At 39.2% G+C, this 19,688-nt stretch overlaps 3 protein-coding genes across 8 annotated transcripts; 1 reads left to right on the forward strand and 2 right to left on the reverse strand.

Moving 5' to 3' along the window:
* Positions 1-1,384: 1,384 nt before the first annotated feature.
* LOC116394460 (lipolysis-stimulated lipoprotein receptor-like) lies at positions 1,385-5,520 on the reverse strand. Its single transcript, XM_031867561.1, has 3 exons — positions 3,974-5,520; positions 1,886-2,005; positions 1,385-1,602 (listed from the first exon to the last, which is right to left on the reverse strand). Exons 1-3 carry the CDS (start codon positions 4,293-4,295, stop codon positions 1,523-1,525), a joined length of 522 nt encoding a protein of 173 aa, XP_031723421.1. The 5' UTR covers positions 4,296-5,520; the 3' UTR covers positions 1,385-1,522.
* Positions 5,521-6,522: 1,002 nt separating this feature from the next.
* On the reverse strand, positions 6,523-10,986 carry LOC116394427 (uncharacterized). Of its 4 annotated transcripts, none has more exons than XM_031867498.1 (11): positions 10,901-10,986; positions 10,471-10,501; positions 9,843-10,303; positions 9,025-9,081; positions 8,820-8,849; positions 8,384-8,641; positions 7,865-7,903; positions 7,653-7,715; positions 7,483-7,526; positions 7,261-7,277; positions 6,523-7,017 (listed from the first exon to the last, which is right to left on the reverse strand). In XM_031867498.1, the coding sequence occupies exons 1-11, from the start codon at positions 10,941-10,943 to the stop codon at positions 6,996-6,998; spliced, it is 1,065 nt and encodes a 354-aa protein (XP_031723358.1). In that variant the 5' UTR covers positions 10,944-10,986; the 3' UTR covers positions 6,523-6,995. The 4 variants fall into 4 exon arrangements, with proteins under 4 accessions (XP_031723358.1, XP_031723359.1, XP_031723357.1 ...); XM_031867499.1 differs by having other exon boundaries at positions 6,523-7,021; XM_031867497.1 differs by lacking the exons at positions 6,523-7,017; positions 7,261-7,277 and having other exon boundaries at positions 7,379-7,526.
* A 2,304-nt stretch (positions 10,987-13,290) lies between these two features.
* Positions 13,291-19,292, forward strand: LOC116394411 (dual specificity testis-specific protein kinase 1). 3 transcript variants are annotated; one of them, XM_031867472.1, is made up of 5 exons: positions 13,291-13,377; positions 15,498-15,662; positions 16,316-16,454; positions 16,939-17,046; positions 17,318-19,292. In XM_031867472.1, exons 2-5 carry the CDS (start codon positions 15,517-15,519, stop codon positions 18,449-18,451), a joined length of 1,527 nt encoding a protein of 508 aa, XP_031723332.1. In that variant the 5' UTR covers positions 13,291-13,377; positions 15,498-15,516; the 3' UTR covers positions 18,452-19,292. The 3 variants fall into 3 exon arrangements, with proteins under 3 accessions (XP_031723332.1, XP_031723331.1, XP_031723333.1); XM_031867471.1 differs by having other exon boundaries at positions 13,358-14,124; XM_031867473.1 differs by lacking the exon at positions 13,291-13,377 and having other exon boundaries at positions 15,597-15,662; positions 16,320-16,454.
* The last annotated feature ends 396 nt before the right edge of the window (positions 19,293-19,688 follow it).

The following is a 19,688-nucleotide window of genomic DNA, read 5'->3' on the forward strand; positions in this document are numbered from 1 at the left end:
AGCAGCATGCCAGAGCTTTCCGTTCTTTGCAGGGTATTCACCGATGTCTAGATTCTCCTTAGGAATGGGTGTCACAGAGCTGCCTTTTTCTTCCACAGGCAAAGCACTTTCATTCAAATTATCATTGAATTTGTGCTCCATGTTGGAGGAGAGGCCAGCGTCCCTGTAATATAAAAAAGGGAAATAAATGTGTAGTAAATTAAAACAGATAATCAAATTATACTTGAATTGGAAACAAATACAATAAGCACTTGGTCCAACAATGCAGTGGTTATGAAGTAGTTATGAAGTGGTGGTGAAGCTGACAGAGAAGGAGGCTGGTGGGGAGGGAGGGAGGGAGGGAGGCAGCAAGAGGTTCTGACTCACTCACAACTGAAAATGGAGACAGAAAAAAGGCCAACGGAACCACAGTCATCGTTTTATATCATTACTGGAGGAAGTACTGTGCTCTTCTATTTTCAGATAGAAGACCAAGTATTAAAAAAACACTGTCATATGTAAAAGCCATGCATTCAAAACCTTCCTTCAGTAAAAGTAAGTGTATGATGAAGAAGTATAAGGTAAAAGTACTTGCTAGGCAGCTAAATGGACTCTTTAGTTGTTACATTATTACGTAGTATAATTATTAGATTATTATTATTGATGCAGTAACGTGTAAGATGCATTTTAATACGATAAGATAATCCTTTAATAGTCCCACAGCAGGACATGTTGCAGTATTACAGCATCAAAGAGGAGAGAGCACCAACAAGAGGCATCAGTATGAAACAAAACAAGAATATTAAATAAGTAATTAGCAGTGAAGATATTATAAATAAGTAAAATAAGATATAATCGGACTGTTGTAATGTTGTAGCTGGATGCAATAGAGCTAATTTTATTCATTTGCATACTATTGGTTTAATTGACCGTATAACACTGCATAGCATTTCATATACTCAGTGAAGAAGTACGTTCATTTCCCTCTGACATGTGGTGGAGAAATCAAAACTATACTTCAGTAAATGTATTAGTCACTGTACTTTCCACAACTGATTGTTACCATTCTGTACCAAAAAAGAAGAAAAGAGCGCAACTGACTGAGAAAGTTAGTAGCAGTGGAATAGTTAGTCTGGAGCCCTGATAGGCCGTACTGCTTTTTGTTTATAAGTGCAAATAACGCTCAGATTTAATCTCTGTTATTGAGTGTTCAGTCCAACAAAGCATGCTGGCTACAGTGGTAAATATGGTATTTTTTAAGGTTTTGTCAAACCGGTAAAACCGGTAAAAGCACGATTTTACTCTGCAAGTCAGTTCAGGCAGAGACAAAAACAAGCAAACAGAGGTGGGGGGGTATTTAAATTATTGGACTGAAATGAAAATGCAGGCTGAGTCATATTTTGTCAGTTATTGGGTATTGATGATCAGTGCCAGAAATCAGGAAGCATTTCAGCCGGGGTGTTTTTCTAAGAAATGTTTTCCAATCCTCTCTACAGCTAACCTGAACCCTACACCTCTTCTGTGACACTAAAACATGACTGAGCTACATCAAGGGGCTTGTACTACCTTCCATAACCAGTAAGTCAATGCCAGGCAGGAGGTCAGTAGTATTTGACTTTCTCTCTGTGAAAGAAAGATAAAGCCACAATTACTTTAAAGTGGTATCGGTCTACTTTTACGGCCTACAATGAATGACTCTGAAGACTTATGTTGTTTTCTTTTTGTCACTTGTCAAATCAGGCCAAGTTTATTTGGAACGCTTGCTTATTGGACAACCTTTTGGGTAATCAAATGTGCGTGAATGGGAGGAAGAAAACTGAAGAACAAGGAGAAGCATAGAGAGAAAGAGAAAAGAAGGAAGTTGTGTCTGAATGTCTAACCACATACGCCTACGAACACAACTTACCGAGGACAATTAGCTCCGTGAAGTCTTCACTGTTTCCCGAAAGGTCCTGGGCAGAGATCACAGAACAGACGTATACGCCGCTGTCGCCCCATGCCGTCTGTGCGATATTCAGGTCTGCATCTGTGGGAAACAATAGATACACAGGTTTGACTTGTCTTTTAAAGTGGCTACAGTATTAATATGTACTACTATTACAATCGCATAATTGTGGGACCTGATAATTAATGTTAAGTTGCAGTATCAAGAAAAAAAAAAAACTACACAAATATTTGTTCCCATTTTGAATATGTGTATTCTTCGACGTTGTGTCCTCTCTGCCATTCAACTCCAATCATATCTTACTATGCCTTAACTGTAACATTAGGGTCTCAGTGGTGGAATTGGCATTTTCATACATTTAGCAAAGATGAACAAAGTACAGATCCTAATGACTGCTCTGTTAAACCAGGTACATATCTGGTCAATTCCTAAAAAAAAAAAAAAAACACATTTCAAGTGAAAATTGAAACAATAATGTCTTTGTCAAATGCTAGGCTGAACCACTCAGTTGAATAAATGAGTGTTTGTCAAACGGATTGCATGGACTAGACAGACTCTTGGGATTACTTAAGCGCTACACAGCAGTGTGTGCGTGTGTGTGTTGCAAGGTTCAAGCACAGTGTTTCATTGTTAAGCTCCTGGCACAACTCAATCTGGGCCTAGAGAAGTGGATTTGGCAGTTTCACCACCCAAATCTGTTGATACTGTGCATGCATTTTTTTAAATCTCAGTAATAATGCAAATTTGTTTTTAGCATGTTAAAGTTGTAGACTATCATAAGTGATCATACTTTTATTCTGCTCATTTTCAAGGCCTCCCCTCGCCTAGTCTCTACTCCAGCTACGTCACTGAGCTGCATGTGCACCAGGTCGTTATCTGAGTCACCGTCTGGACCTGCAGCATAATCCAAAATCTCAGGATGATCCCGCCTTCGGCATCAAAACCACAAATCTTTGGAACGAGCTCCTGAAGGAGATCAGGCCAGCAACTTCACTGGTAACTGTTAATTATCAGCTAATGCATTGACCTTATTTACTTACACCTGTACTTACTGAGCACTTGTCCACTTGTGATATTTTACAAATGACTTCATTTGATCTTGTTTTATTGATATTGCGACTGTTTTAACTTGCAGACTTCACAGATTGAGAAATACCACAAAAATGTCAGCTGCACAATGTGGTTTAACTTTCATGGTGGCCGTATAAATTATAATAATGGACAGCTATTGCTTTAAAAGCTGAGGTCAGTCATCATCATTTTATCAGAACGTCAGCACATTTCTAAATAATTAATTTTCTCGTTAATCCGCCACCCCGGAGGGTAAGTAGCGAGGGTCCATTACAGAATAACAACCCGGCGGCAGTGTGTAGATGACGGGAACTTGAACAGGACACTGAAAAGGCACATCATAAATCCACTAGTTTCAGGATCTTCCTTCTCTTCTTTTCTTCTCTTCCATGTTCCTATTGAGTGCATTTAACTTGGCCTGCGCTTATTAACAATATGACTATGCGACGAATTAATCTTTGAATGTTGAAAATGAATCCATGCAACAGTGGTACGACTAATCATGTCCATCCTAACAGCAAACCTTTCTGTCCCACGTGGAAATATTCATGCTAATTCAGTTTGGGAAGCAGATTTACAACGATATCAAATTGGGAAGAAGTCACACAAAGCTCTGACGTGGTGAGAAACTAGTGTGTTCACAACATTTACAGAAATAAATACGAGGGAACACGGACAACTTCTGACACAGTTCAAATAATTGTGTGAAGGAATTGAATTGATATTCAAGTTGATCTTCCTCTAATGCTGTGTCAACTCAAAGATATTTCATTTACACTAACATCACAACTGGACAACTGGCATTTTTGCTTGAAATTGACTCAAATTATTCGTCAAAATAGTTGCCAGATCAGTTGCAAAACAACATATTTTTTTATGTATTTTATTCTGCCAAGTAAAAAAAAATAAAGAAAGGTCATCCTCAGTCTTTACTAACATCTGAATGAGACTTCAGTGTGTACGTTTTCATCAACTCACTGTTTAGGATGCTGATCTTGCGACCCTGGTAATCCGCACCGAGGGTAACAGCATTGCCTTGCTTGGAGGCCACTGTGCGCACCGTCCTCTGGCTGTCGGCACACTCGATGTTGGCGTCGTAGTTGGGGTTGTTCTGAGACAGGATGTTCTCTGCACTGCTGGGATTGAACGCAGCCTGGATGGGGTCGCGGCAATATGATTTGTACCTCCACGTGACAACGGGAGGCTGAGGGGCGGTCGTCTGGTAGTTGCAGGTGAGCGTGACGGGCTGGAAGAGGATGACGATGTACCTCTTGGTGGGACACTGGACCGAGATGGCCATGGTGGTCTCTGGGAAGAGATATTTGGGAGATTTAGAATAACCAGGCTGAGCGGCAGATGATGATTATTATGGTTATCAAAATCCCATATTTTATAATTCTGAGTTAAGGTTTGTAATTACTCTGATACCCCTAGGTTGTGGTAAATGACAGACAGTATTTCCACACTGCCAGTATCACTGTGTGTGTGTGTGGGTGGGTGACTCATGGGTCACCTCAGAGGTTTTCAGTATGACCGCTATGCATACACGAGATTTCTCTGGGGTCAGAGGAATAACCGATACATGATTATGATTAAGTCAAACACGGTTTACTGCAGGTGCTCACTTGCTGCCACAAAACCAGACTTTCTCCAACCCATGTGACTTTCCCCATGTTGCTGATCTTACAATGTAAATCCCTAAATAAACCTCATTCAGCATTCACTTTTCCTAGAAACATTAACAAAGAAACTGAGTTTTTACGTACAAAGATAAAGTACTTTAATACGGCACCACATGTGATTAAATAAAAACAATATCATCGTGAGTCTGTGTTCCATTTATTTCTTTCATTTTTCATAACCATGCAATTGCAGGTTTATTTGGAAGACATTAAAGCACACACAGAATAACTGTTTCTGCCATATAAAATATAAATAACGTCTAAGAACATAAAATAATTTAAAAAACCTCCTTATTATATAAATAATAAGTTGTATAAATTCTTCAAGTGAATGATCTGCAGCTCCAACTCACTAAACAATGACAGCGGTGCTTATTGTTGCTTCTCTGAGGCTTTTGTAGAGTTAACTCCATGACACTTGGGAGGCTGTAGTTTGAGGGGCTGTTGAGTGTGTTACACTGGAAGAAGACTCTATCGAACATTTTCTCCCACCACAGAGTTTTGTGGCCGCTCTGACTCAAAGTTCCTGTATTCCTTCCGATTGAAAACCCTGCAACCACTCACTCTTTGGAGGGTTTGTTTGCAGGAAGGATACTCTCTACGGGGTAGAATAGTAGCAAAGTACTTCGTCACGCCATGTTTGTATCTGTACAAAAGAAGGCCTTGAGAATATGAGCGTCACACAAATGTGGTGGAGTAAAAAGTACAGTAGTTCCCGCTGAGATACGGTAGAAGTATAAAGTAAAATAAAAATACTCCAGTTTGTCAATATGTTGTTGAATAAACTATTATTTAATAATTTAATGGGGAATTCGCACTAAACAAATTCCGTACACAATCATCAGCCCCAAAACTGTGACTAAACTAAATAAATACTACAAAAAAGGTGTCAAAATGAAGAAGGCTCGAGCAGCTATAGAAGCCGCATTTTCGGGTTGTTGTTTTGGCGACGGTGGATTAATTTGATCCCAAAAACCAGTTTATGAGAGCAGGGTGAATTTTCAAAATAGTAAACTATTACTTTGTCAACTTATTTTTCTTCACTAAGATAGAAATTTGACTAAGAAATAACGTTACCTCCCCCCCTTCTGCTATTTGGTATGACCCAGACACTGATAACGATATCAAAGCACCACTGTTTGTTAATGTTCAATCCGTTTGTGGGGCTGTGTGTGCGCACACGCGCGTGGGAGTGAACCTGCAATAGTGTGAATGTGTGCGTGTGTGTGGATTAACCAACGGCCCAGTTCCTGTGTAACATTTTGTAATATTGTCCCACTGACTGTTGCCCAGTAGTACTGCACTGTACAGCAGCACGGTGTTATAATATTCACAGTGGTGGAAAATAACTACATTTACTCAAGTAATGTGCAAATTTGGAGTACTTCAATATTTCCATTTTCCATTACCTTATACTTCACTGCATTTATTTGCCAGCCAGTTACATTGCAGATTCAGATTATTAATATAAAATGTAATTAACAAATACATTATTATAGATATAAGCAGTGACTAGAGTAAACTTTTACCAGCTGCAACATTAAAATGATGCTTGCATATTAATGCATCAATTATTACAATATATAATATTAGAAAATGGGCCATTCTGCATAAAACATACTTATACTTTTGCTATTTTAAGAAACCTATATTGTGTTGCAAGTATAGGCCTACATTTGTACTTTTACTTCAGTATAAAAAAAATGCATGACTTCAAACTTGTATTTCTACACTGTGTTGCTACTTTTGCTCAAGTTAGAGGTTACCCGAGTACTTCTTCCACCATAATAAATCACTTAAAACACTACATTGCCTACCTGTGTTATAAATAACGCCAGATCCATATGCAGTTTGAGCATTTTAATGAAGACAGCAGGTACATACAGTACGGATATGCATTAGGCAATTTTTGCAGAAAGTTCACTAATTTCTAACATTATCGGCAAGAAGAGCTAAAAGCTGATTAGTCAAATAAATGACAGAGAAGTAATCTGCTGGTACTTTTTATAATCGATTAATCGTTTAAGTCATTATCAAGTAAAATACACCAAAAGCTCACTTCAGGATTTGCTCGTTTTCTTCATCTTGTGTTTAAGTGAACTCAATATTGTGAGTGTTCGAACAAAACAAACATGACATCATTTTGGACATCTCCAACCAATATATGTATCAATCAAGAAATGAACCAGCAGATGATTCAATAATTAAAATAATCAGGAGTTGCAGGCCTGTTATTTTCTATATGGCAGCTAAAGCTGGAAATACATTGGCATGGCAAGAGAATGGCTTCTGCACACTGCTGTCTTCTTCAGTGTTCTTCAGTGTTCATCTCTTTCAATCCTATCTAAAAAAAGGAAAAACATGATGTCAAGTGTAAATCTGTTGAATAAAACATATTCACAGTCCAGGGGGCCTACTGTAATTTAGGAATTTATATCTTCCAGCAAGTCAGATTCAGAGTGAGATTTAGTATAAATCCTGTTTCGGTAAATATTAATTTATGCCAAATCTGTTTCTCTAACTATGGAATAATAATGATGAATGGGCTCATTGAAGAAATAGAATAAAATAGACTGAACCTACCCTTTTTGCTTGCAGTGCTAAAAGGAAAGAATACAAAACAGATTTAAATAGTGAAATGTGACTATACCATATCAAAACAATCCTATGAATGGATTTTATCTGGGAAAATGTAAGACCTAAAATAGAATCACTTCAGTGACTCATGCAGAAACCTGATTAATTGAGTTGTGTTTGTCAATTTAACATGTTGCAAGTTATGTGATCAGTGAACATCACACTCACAATGTAAATCACCCGCGCTGCTCCCACCACGATCAAAAAGACGACTGCAAAATTAAACCACAAAACTGTCATGTCAGGTCAAGGCAAGAAAAATCTGATTTTTTTTGTCTTTTTTCATGCTGTTAATCAATGTATTAAATTGACATTCAGTGCTTGCGACAGATACATACCAAACAATCCAAAGCTAGAAATCAATCCATCCCGTGTGCGGGAAGGGGTCTGCTGCTTCACATCTAAAGAAATGAAAGAAATGAAAATAGCATCAAAACTCCACAAAAGCTCCTTATTTACTCATTTTATTTTTAATAAAAACACTGACATTTTATGCAGATTTTATGACGAGTTATCTTACAAATAGTTATATCAGAAAATGTCTCCTCACCATTATCCACAGAGTAAGCATTGATTGGATGTTTTACACCTATAATTTGGATGAAATATAAAAAACCTGTAGGTTACATATAACCACCAGCTTATACAGACTACATTGTTTATTAGGAACACCAAGCTAAAACTAATTCTGTAATTCTGCAATACTGTACATCCTACCCTCATAAAGGTTATGATGTTTACAGATGTGCTGATTCTACTGATCACTAGATAAAATCCAACCTACGGTTTAGGTGGGGTTAACCACCGGGCTCAAAAATGCCCTAGGGGAACCCCCGATAAACTGTTGTTTCAACATCATACCAATGGCTCCATTTCAGTGTGTAGTTTGGAGTTTCTGCACAGTGAAATACTGCTGAAACAACAGTTATATGTAGCTCCAATGTTTGGAAGACATTCTCTATTCAGCCAAAGTTATCTCAGTTTGAACCTAGATGTCTAGACATTTTTTGACAAGCAAATGACTAAAACCAGCAGCAATTCATGTTTAATAAATGTATGTTATACGTACAGTTTGTGGGAATGACGTCAATGTGCCCATCCGTATCTGCCACGTCTATATTTGGTCCAACATCCTCTGAGCAGAAGATGACGATCCTGGATTGGTCACGGCACACAGAGCAATTCTTGTTTTGAGGTGAAGAGGTTACAGAGCATTCTGGAAACATTGCATTGAGGTCTCTGTGGTACAGAGGAGTGTCGTCATGCCCGTCAAATATGTTCATCAACTTTGGGCATCTGTCCTTGTCCTTGCAGGTAAAACACTTAGCTGCAGTCAAAAGAGAGAAAAACATTGATGAGTTACAGATATAAAAAGAGCTGCTGGTGTAAATGTGCTTAAACTTACATTTTAGAGCAAGAGTGTACAAAGAAATCTTGTTATTATATTATTTGAAATATTAATAAACTTGGTTCAATCAACAGGTTTACAAAACGTCTTAACTTACCCTTTTGTTCTGCTGCAGGACTAGCACACCCTGTATGGCAGAAAACATAAGGAAAATATCAAGCCTATTAAAAAATACTGTGCATCATTGCTCAAAACAGTGTTCAGAGTGCATTAGTATAGAAATTCTCTGCTCCTGTTCAAGGCAATTACACCTAAATAAAGAAATAAATACAGGGATGAACTGCACCCCGTTCACGACGTACCAGGAAAGCCCTCAGAGACAGGAACAAGCATGAATGCCATCCAACCGAGAAGGTACACTGCAAATACAGACAAAACAAATGAAAAAATTACTCCCAGCATGCAGTAGTAGTATTACACTTATTATATAGTACATTACACTATCACATTATAACTGAGACACGAGAATTATACACTCAGTGGCCACTTTATTAGGTACGCCTGTACAATCTGATCTAAATTCTGTTCTACCATAAAGTCGACTTTCATGAGGCGTCAATTCAATTATATGTTTTGGTATTGAGGTCATAGGATGTGTTGTACTGCTTGCAATTAAATTGAGAGGTGTTTGTAATACTCTGCCAACCTAATGTATGTAAATAGAGAATAATAGAAAAATAATTAAAAAAACGCCTCTCAATATAATGTAGTGCAGTACAACACCACTGCAAACTATGACCTCAATCATAAACATATGATTGAATTAACATATTTCTGACAATGTCAAGAAAAACTAAACAATATAAACTTTGTAAAGGTAGAATTTATGGAAGAGCTGTTGTATTGAACTGCAATAGACTGTACACGTGTAGGTGTTTCTTTTACAGTTTGCGCTTACGTATATACGCAGAAATATATATGCAATGATGAGAAATATCTAAAACAGAATGAAGTTTTAAATACTTTCAATATTAGTGAAAAAAAGATTGTACAGCTGTACCTATAAAAAGTACCAACTGAGTGTATATTTCTTAAATACTACTGTATTATTATATATGAGTAAAATAAGGAAGAAAAAGATTATATTGAAGAAATTCAATTCAAATTTAAATTTAATTACGTTTCCGGTACTTCCCAGCAGCTCTTTTCCTGCGCTGGGGGCTTTTTCTTCCTGCTCTAGGAGCCAGTGGAGGACATTTTGACCCGGTGCCCATCTTGGTGCAGCTTCCTTCTCCTACTACCTCTACATGTGGCTGCTCCTCAGTAATGGCTGCTGTTGCGGGTAACACCTTGAAAGGTTCCTCTTCTGGGCTCTTCTGCGACAGGGTTTGTGGTGGAAAGTTGTTTGTCTGAACCACAGCTACAGTGGACCGTTCTATGAATTCCCCCTCAGCAGACACAGGGTGTGCCTTTGGGCCAGCAGCATGCCAGAGCTTTCCGTTCTTTGCAGGGTATTCACCGATGTTTAGATTCTCCTTAGGAATGGGTGTCACAGAGCTGCCTTTTTCTTCCACAGGCAAAGCACTTTCATTCAAATTATCATTGAATTTGTGCTCCATGTTGGAGGAGAGGCCAGCGTCCCTGTAATATAAAAAAGGGAAATAAATGTGTAGTAAATTAAAACAGATAATCAAATTATACTTGAATTGGAAACAAATACAATAAGCAGCTATCATCAGAATGAGCAGCCATTACTGATCAAGCAATGCATACAGATTCATCCAAACAAGATAAGAAAAGAAACTAACCCGCTCTCCTGGGTGTGCAGGCCCCGGCCAGCTTCAAGAAGAAAACATAAAAACAAGTTAAACTACGTTAAACGACTAATAATGGATATTATTTATGTGGTTTAAAAAAAGCGCATCATTGCGACACCTCAACTGCCTGCATAGCAATGTAATTGTAACTGCGACACATGCTCCTCGTGTTGTTTATTTCACAGTTAGTTTGGCAAGCTTTTAAAAAGACAAAAAAAATAATTTCTTGGGTCACTGTAGTTAACAGAACCAGTGATTTGATCAAAAACGATGTGAGTTTAGTCCTCAGAGGGCACAAACTGAAATCTTGTTTAAGCCGGTTCTCAGACAGAATGAATGAAACATGCAGCAGGCCTCATAAAGAAACGCTTTTCTATTTCCCAAAGAAGTCAAATGATGGAATTTAAATAATCAAACTTACTTTGTGGTCGAGCATGTAAAAAGGAATCCCTTGGGCCGGTCATTTTTTATCAAACGAGCTACTGCAAACAACTTGTCTTGCTTAAGTACTGAACAACCAGGAAATGAGTGTTGCTATATATATATCATCTCTAACTTCAACCTAATGACATGACAATATCTCCATCTGGTGGAAAAGATCTTTCATTAACTCTGTGTGTTTTATTTGTTTCCACTTTTTCAATTCAATTCAATTCAATTTATTTTTGTATAGCCCAAAATCACAAATTTGCCTCAGAGGGCATTACAATCTGTACACATATGACATCCTCTGTCACAGAACCCTGACATCGGAACAGGAAAAACTCCCCCAAAAAACCCCTGAGTAAGAGACCTTAGGGAGACTTTAAAGAAGATTGAGTCATTTCTCCAAACAGAATTTGCAGTTTTTTTAATGACACTAATTCTTCTGAGGACGGTGGGCTTTTACAAATTAGAGGGGGTTTTTTGGTCATAGAAAGGCAAACGAAACAGGTTGTACTGTCCCGGAGTTCATTTTGTTTCGTGTCACGATAAAAGAGCAATCTTATTGTGAGGCTGATATAAAGACGTTGGACAACACTAAAGGTAGACTTTAATGGAAGACAAAATAGACTTGGGCTGGATTTTGCTGTCAAAGATGTGATTCCAGTGCTGTGGTTACAGCAGGAAGTTGATACTTCTCACTGTGTCACCAGCTTTTTGACGTGATGAAACTTCTGTGGTGTCACACTGGAGCTCTATGTCCTTATGACTTTTTGTGTGAAGACTGGCCCGTGTTTCATCTGTTTCTAGAGGATTTGTGTTTTGGGTCTTTTGTTTGTTTTTTCTTTGTTTCATGTTATTCGTACAGGTTTGGTGTTTCCTGCTCTTTTTTACTCTCCCCTGTGTACTTCCTGTCTGCCCCACCCTGATTAGTTTCTCCTGTCTCACCAACTCCGTTGCAGATGTCGCTCCAGTTCTTGTGTCAGCAGTCTGAGCCAGTTCCTCGTGGCCTGTTGGCAGTCTGGCAGCAACCACTGGTCCTAACATGCGCCAGGTCATCTGTTACCGTCTGTCCTCCCTGGCCCCAAGTCTCAATGGCCGGGTTCCGGAGGGGTCCTTCCAGTCAGCCACCCCTGTTCGGTCTAGACTTCCTGTTGCAAGAATTTGGCCCAGAGTCCCTGCAACCCACTGTGAGTCCAGGGTCTGCCTCCAGAGGGGGTCTGCCTCCAGAGGGGATCCACCTCCGTCGCCCGCCTCCAGAAGGGCCCTGCATACTTAGGGCATAGTAAGGCTACATTCAAATTAGTGAAGCAATTTAGATGTCTGTCAGCAGAACAGCTCTGCTTGAAGAGACCTGTTTTTTATGGTTTGCTATGATAATTTGTACAGTATGCTCTTCAACCAACAACCACTACAGCCATACTAGCGCTCACAATGACAATACTAACATGCTGATGATTAGCAAGTACAATGTTCACAATCTTAGTTCAGGATGTAAGGATGCTAACTTTTGGTAATTAGAACAAAACACAAATTACAACTGAGGCTGTAATTGATTATAAACAAAACGTTTGGTGCCTTGGTGCCCTCGAGGTTAAAGCGCCGACCATAAACCACAAACAGGGACTTTTTTTTGCCATTCCCCTTCTCTCTCCCCTAATTTCCTGTCGTCTGAATTAAAAAGTTAATGAATCACCAAAGTTATCACAATTTACCCTGAGTGGAGCATGAATGTCCACCAAAAACGAATGGATATAAATGTTGAGACATTTCACTCAAAACCACAAATGTCAATCTCATGGTGGCGCCAAGAAAAGGTCAGGGGGTCACCAACGTCAGTAGGATTCATCCTCTGGGTACCACGAATATCTGTATAACATCTCATGGCATCCATCCAATAAACCGTAAACATATGTTGTTTCGGGGCATTTGCTGAAAGGACTGATGCTGAAGTTCATTTTGGAAGGACACTTGTGAAGATGTGAGGTGTCTGGTACGACTTTGCCTCCCTAATGCAAAACGACTACGAATGCTAGTGGGGAGTGTTTACAGGAGAAGGGGGCACTTAAGAGTCTGTGCCTAGTGTTTTATAATCCGTCTGTGGCTCTTACATACAGTCTAACTAAGCACTATATTAGGGCTACTATATTAGATTAGATTATAGATGCTGCTCCTGTAATTTCCACCTGGTCATGGGCATGGGAAAACCCCCTCTGTCTCATCTTGGCTGCCTCAGTGCAACCTCATCCACACAGTCACATGCCCTTCTGTTTATCAGACATGTGCCATTCTCATTGGTTCTACAGTACATTACTTTATGGTGTGTTTCACATTCCTGACCTGCAGTGCTCAGGCGCGCCTGCTTTGCTTTAGGCCATGGAGAGGACACAAGAAGGCGTGGAACAGGTATAAAGAGGCAGCTATGTGAATCCATGTTCAGACCTGACGCAGCAGCTTTCCCTCTACAGCAAAAAGGTAAGCAGACTTCTGTGGTACAACATAGGACAACATAGATTTATCCACTTTTGGAACATTTTAATTCAATTTACTGAGAACCTTTTCACACTTTGTTTCCTTCCTGTTTTGTATAAGTCGTCGTAGTCTGTCTCTGGATCAACTAGATTAAATCACCGAAGGAGGTTCTAATTGCTCCACTAATGTCTTTATTGAACAGTGAGGGTTTGCCTTTCATGTCTTTACTGGTTATTATATGTTTCTTCTAACATCCTCAGTCTGTCCATGTGAATATTAATGACTGTAAGGTGACTTACTGTAGTCTCTCAGATACTATGACAATGAATACCCATAGTATCTGACAGACCATGAATACTCAGTATCTGAGAGACTACGCATACTCTCTGAGAGACTATGAATACCCATAGTATCTGAGAGACTATGAATACTCATCTCAGATACTATGAGTATTCAGTCCCAAGCTATTGGCTGGAACTTACACGTGCCTTTTTCTTTTTTATGTGCTGCCAACTTTGTGCTCATGCAAAGACAAACATTTTCTTTTCCTCTTGTGGACTTACTAGTTTGTCAGCTTTTTTAATCTCTCTGTCCTACAACACACAGCTCAAAGTCTGTGCAAAATGTGCTGCTGACTGGAGGCCATGCTTCCGAGTTCTTAAAACTATAGCAATGTCTGTTTAGATCAACACATGGGAGCTGTTATTTACACAACAGACTCAGTTAGGGTTCATTCATGCGGTCACTCAGGTGAGCTGCTTTCTGTCATTTATTCATGTTCAGGGTATTTTTGTTGTTTACTGTAGGATTCAGGATATCCTGGTTCCAGACATTATGAATCACCGCCCATATATGTGTCTCTAATTTGTTCAGTGATTCAGCTATTTATTCCAGTTAAGTGAAAAACTAAAAGACAGTTCAGTCGGATTATCAGGCTCCGACTTTCTGAAGAATCCCAGAACTAGTCTTACACAACAGAGGTGACGCACCCTTTCTGAGAACGTTTATTTCCTCTAAATTCAACCTAGCTCTGACAGACTGTGAACAGGTCTAATCTTGCTGAAATTAAGCTTGTATAAGAGAGACAGTACGTGTAGAGACACTTGACGATACAACACAGTGGCTCTATGGTTAAGTAGAAAGCTGGTGAATCTCATTATGTTTGATGTTGATTTCATGATTTCATGGAGACTGTTAGTGGTGGAAGATGTATCGTGTCTTCTTTTACTTAAGTAAAAATAGCAATACCTAAAACTAAAACGAATTCACAATAAAGTAGAAGTCATGCATTTCAAGTGAAGGTAAAGTACACAAGTACTAGCAGCAAAACATATTTAAAGTATCAAAAGTACTCATTCGGTGACATAATGGCTCCAGTCCGTGTCATATAATAGTATCAGATTATTAAAACAAATGCATTTAAGGCATTTGAGGTTTAAGCTTGTCAAAGTAAAGCTTATTATATTCCATGTAAACTATTGGATTGTTTAAACTACAATGTGTATTCTATTAGCTACTTATATATTATCTGTACTATGTTTAATTCTTTCTCTTCAAGGAAAGATAAATGTAAGTAGTGTAAAAATGACAGTATAAAGCCCTGAAATGCAGTAGATTTGAAGTATAAAGTGAAAATACTCAACACTTTCCAACATTGAAACTTTTTTAAAGTTTGTTTGCTTTCTATAAGATGACAAATACACCTGATGTACACTGATCATTGGAATTTAGTTCAATCTGAGTCGCCTGTTTGGTTGCCTTTTTAAACCGTGATCAAAAGTGTCGCTCCGGTCTAACTTGTATTATGCAAGGTGACAAACAGGAAAGTCCCAAAAATAACAGCGACATTTACAAAACTTGGTGAAGCTGCATTGACAAACAGTAACAGCACTGATAAACAAGACCCTTGAAAGAACAAACGGAAAGAACAGGATATCTAGATAGCATCAAAAATATTCTATCATTTCTGATCATATCAAACAATAAACAATACATTTTGTTCTTCACCAAACTGGCATTTAGTGCAGGAAATGAGGTTTTTCTGCAGTTTAGCATCGTTTAACAACATTGTTTGGTCTGAGCTTCAACATGATTGTTAAATTGACCTCACCCTCACTCTGCAGTCGTCCCGTCGTGGCCTTGATGGCGTACTCCACCAGCACTATCGCAGAGGGCTGCTTTGGGAAGGTGTACAAGCAGAAGTACAACGATACCTGGGCTGCTATAAAGAAGGTCCCCCAACATCTCATCACTAAGAAGGACCTGGAGAGAGAGTGTGAAGTGTACAAGTAAGTACAAGTGGTTTTGATGTTAGCAGACTCAAAAAATGGAAGAGTAGAAATATAAAGGTGGTACTGAGAAGCTGAATTCTTAAGATGTTATAAGGTAGTACACAAAAGTTCCCAAAATGTCAGAGCTACATACTTTTAATGTTATAGAGTCACAATTCTTTAGCATAAACTCCTCCATCACAAAAGAGAGACAGAAACAAAAGGTAGAAATACTTGAAGATACAAGATTATTGCTGGTCATCACAACCAACATGTGTCCTCCTCTGGTCTCATGCGGTACAATAGATAATTTCTCGTAAGAAAGACAATAAAAAATATATCTATAAAATACCCAGTGTTGCTACTGAGTATCAGTATCGATATTGCTAGTATTTTTGTTTTACGGTAAATCATTTATTTTTTAAATTATTCATAGAAAATATTTGGAAAATGTTATTGGAAAAAAGTGTTTTTTATTTTAAATATTGTTAACATTATGTGAGGGATTGATGAGGGATTGATTTAAAAAGTACTTTTAAACAATTAAATAGTGTTTACCCCCTCCTTCCCTTTACTTATAAGGGTACCCAGTAAGTATTTATTTGGTTCCTCATTTATGCTGATTTGTAAATTTCTCTTCCCCTCCATGACTTGCTGCCACTTATCTGCAGCAAGGCAAATCATCCCAACATAGTGAAGCTTCTGGGCAACATAAATCTCAAAGACGGAAAATGGATCATTCCTCTAGAGTTTATCTTCGGAGAGGACTTGGAGACCACCATCTTCAAAGCGTCAATGTCTAAAATAAAGGTAAAGTTATCATCCACAGACAGAAGGCATATGATGCAAGGTGAACTTAAGGATAGTAGGACCTACAGTACAAACAATTGTAAAGCCAGATTCACATTCAGTATAAACCCAATTTGGCCATGATGATATTTTTCTTTCCATTCCAGAGAGTCTGCATTGTTTGCACTAAATAAAGAAGGTCACCATGGACACTTGTAGTGTGCATCGGTTTAGGATAAAATTATTCTTATACGGACCCAACCTCAGTCTCAGAGTCATCATAATATTATCTTATGCTTGAGGTTTATTCATGATATCTGGACAAATATTGATGTGACTTTGTAGTTCACGTCACGCCCTGTTAATTAACTTCAGAAAAGCCGTTTTATTCAGGCCTGAAGGTAAAGGGCGTGCAACTCAATATGAGGAAGTTGGTTTATATTTTATGTTTGAGATACTTGATGCCAGCCAAGCTAAAGTTGATCTCATATTTGTGCCTCTGTAGGTGTCTCCTTCCGTTAAAGGCACTATCATCCTCGGCATGTGTGAAGGGCTGCTTCACCTCCACTCCAGAGATATTGTCCATCAAGACCTCAAGCCTGAAAACATCATGGTGAGTGGAGGCACCTGTCAGCATGTCAACATGTGGGGAAAAGTGCTGCCATTCTGCAGTCAAAAAGAATGAAATTAGCTATTTCCATTACTAGGATGATGGAGCTGATAGCATTGCTGGAGACTATTCCGTGAAACTTATAATCACTGGGGAGAGGGTGAAGCTGAATAATGGCCGTCTTGTACGCTATCCCACTTTTAAAGCTCTGTGAACTGATTTGTGATTTTATAAGACGATATTTCAAACAGACTAAACATCATTTGTCCTCCAGGTGGAGCATGAAACGAACAGAGCCGTCATCATCGACCTGGGACTGGCCAAGTTCTTCAAATATGGCCTCAACTCTGCCATGAACATGGGGAACCCGGCCTACTCAGCCCCTGAGGTGCACAGGGGCAGCCAGAGGGACCAGCGCTCAGACGTGTGGGCCATGGGTAAGATCATCGCTGAGCTCTGTGCCCGGATTCGACTTCACACGCCCAGCGTCTGTCCCGCCAAGATGGAGGAGATCATGAAGGATCTGCCGTACTGCCATGCTGTGTGCAGGATGGTGGACCCCGACCCTTCTCTGAGGGCCTCCGTGGGCGGGATCATTAGTGAGATACGAAGGGCCGCAGGTGCAGACACCGTCACCAATACACCCGTTCAAAAAGAGCGTAAGGTACCTTCACCTAACATTAATGTCAGAAACCCATCTCCGTCACCAGTGGACAGAGGAGCTTCTCTAGCGAACAGAGATCCATTGCCAATGAACAGAGCTCCTTCACCGTTTAACAGGGACCCATCACCAATGAACAGAGCTCCTTCACCGTTTAACAGGGACCCATCACCTATGAACAGAGCTCCATCACCCTTTAACAGGGACCCATCACCAATGAACAGAGCTCCATCACCCTTTAACAGGGACCTATCACCAATGAACAGAGCTCCATTTAACAGGGACCTATCACCAAGGAACAGAGCTCCAATTAACAGGGACCTATCACCAATGAACAGAGCTCCATTTAACAGGGACCTATCACCAATGATAGCTCCTTCACCTAAAAGTGATCCATTACCACGCCACAAGTCTCCATCACCGCTGAAATGGGAGCGCTCACCCAAACCACACCTTCAACCTTTGCGGCCTCAAGCCGCAATGCACATCCCTCCTACCCCTCAGAGGACAGAGGACAGGAACAAAAACCAGGCTCTGGTCCGGACAGGCAGATCCGAGCTTACCCAAGACTTCCTGAAAATGAATTTGGATCTGCCCTGCAACCTGCCCACAACAGGGAGGGTGGTGGTGCGGCGCTTTGAGGAGAAAAACGGGGAGGTTGAAACATGGGAGCAGAAGGAGGTGGTGACTCGTGATGGGAAGATAGTCAAGTTCGACGACGTCAAGTTTAATAACAAGTCAGACTAAGAGTTTGAGGATTTGTCGTTCGGCGGATGATTACTTAAGCTGGTTAAATGGTTAGTTCAGGGTCAACTAACTTTTAGTATTTTCTTAAGAGAGGGTGTACAATACATTTCCACTGTGCAGAAGAGTAAACTGAGATTAAGTTACAGGAGGCATCTGTTTTTTTAGCACACATTAAAAATAACAAAAACAATAAGAAGACATCTTGAAATGGCTTTGGTTGTGCATTATGTTCAGCCATGTTTGGAATTTGATTGATAGCTCATTTACTTGCCAAGAACGAAAGATCTGTAGGCACAAACGACAATCTGTGAATGTTTTTCAGCATCTGAATGCATAAGACTGTGAACATGGCTCATTCATTATGTGTATGTTTATGTATGTAAATAAATTCAGAAATCTCAATTTATAGATTTTGTTTCTTTGGGATGCTTTGTGCCTGTATTTATTGCAACTGTGTTTCATTAGATTGTCGTTACTTTAGCTGTTTTAGTAATAAGAAAAACATCTGAGCAAGTAATGAAAAGAAGCCAACACTATAATTGATGGTTGTAAAAAAGTAGTTACTGAAATCAGAATCAGACAACATGGGCTCGTAGCATACAACAAACAAACTATAATATAATACAGGTGTAACAGATTTTCATTAAGTCCAATATTTACAAGCTACATCCATCTTCCATGGGTCAAGAAAGTCTCTGTCCACATTTCAACCCTATTGACTGAACAATGAAAATATGTTAATATTGCTAAATGTGTCAATCACTGAAATATTTGTGTTTTGTTTGTTTGATAGTTAACTGGATATGTCAAACTTGTTAAAAGATTTAAATTAAACTTGGTGAAAAATGGGTCAGTGATGAAGTAAGTGTTTGGTGATCCAACCAAAGCTGATCTGTAATTTGTTGAGCTCTTTACACTTTAGCCCGTTGCTCCTGAACTGCAAGGAGTAAGATCGGTAAATAGATTTTCCGTCATATTGATTTTGTGGCAAAATTACATATTTCATTCAATCTTTCCCTTGGTTCAAGTCTTTTTTAAGTAGAAAGCCCTTGAGCACATTGTGCATTCGCAACCAAATTTAGACAACTCATGCAGAGACCTACAACGGCGTATTAAGGCCATTGAACGTAAAAAAAATAATAAATAAATGCGGAGCTGGGGTAGGGGGTGATATCGTCAGAACTTCCGAGATTGAAGTCGTACATTTATGAGAAATAAACTTATTCTGAGATTTAAG

Source organism: Anarrhichthys ocellatus, unplaced genomic scaffold (assembly GCF_004355925.1).
Source record: "Anarrhichthys ocellatus isolate YVR2014 unplaced genomic scaffold, GSC_Weel_1.0 scaffold39, whole genome shotgun sequence".
NCBI lineage: Eukaryota > Metazoa > Chordata > Actinopteri > Perciformes > Anarhichadidae > Anarrhichthys > Anarrhichthys ocellatus.

Excerpts from the sequence above, each read along its gene's own strand:
- LOC116394460 (XM_031867561.1), bottom strand. The coding sequence starts at position 4,295 with ATGGCCATCTCGGTCCAGTGTCCCACCAAGAGGTACATCGTCATCCTC. Across the intron at positions 2,006-3,973 it reads CAAGATCAGCATCCTAAACA|ATGCAGACCTGAATATCGCA; the intron begins GTGAGTTGATGA and ends TGTTTCCCACAG. Across the intron at positions 1,603-1,885 it reads CACGGAGCTAATTGTCCTCG|AGAGAAAGTCAAATACTACT; the intron begins GTAAGTTGTGTT and ends TTTCTTTCACAG.
- LOC116394427 (XM_031867497.1), bottom strand. The coding sequence starts at position 10,943 with ATGACCGGCCCAAGGGATTCCTTTTTACATGCTCGACCACAAA. Across the intron at positions 8,642-8,819 it reads TCCTGCAGCAGAACAAAAGG|CTAAGTGTTTTACCTGCAAG; the intron begins GTAAGTTAAGAC and ends TTTTGACTGCAG. Across the intron at positions 7,716-7,864 it reads TGCTTACTCTGTGGATAATG|ATGTGAAGCAGCAGACCCCT; the intron begins GTGAGGAGACAT and ends TCATTTCTTTAG.
- LOC116394411 (XM_031867471.1), top strand. Across the intron at positions 16,455-16,938 it reads CGTCAATGTCTAAAATAAAG|GTGTCTCCTTCCGTTAAAGG; the intron begins GTAAAGTTATCA and ends GTGCCTCTGTAG. Across the intron at positions 17,047-17,317 it reads TCAAGCCTGAAAACATCATG|GTGGAGCATGAAACGAACAG; the intron begins GTGAGTGGAGGC and ends TTTGTCCTCCAG.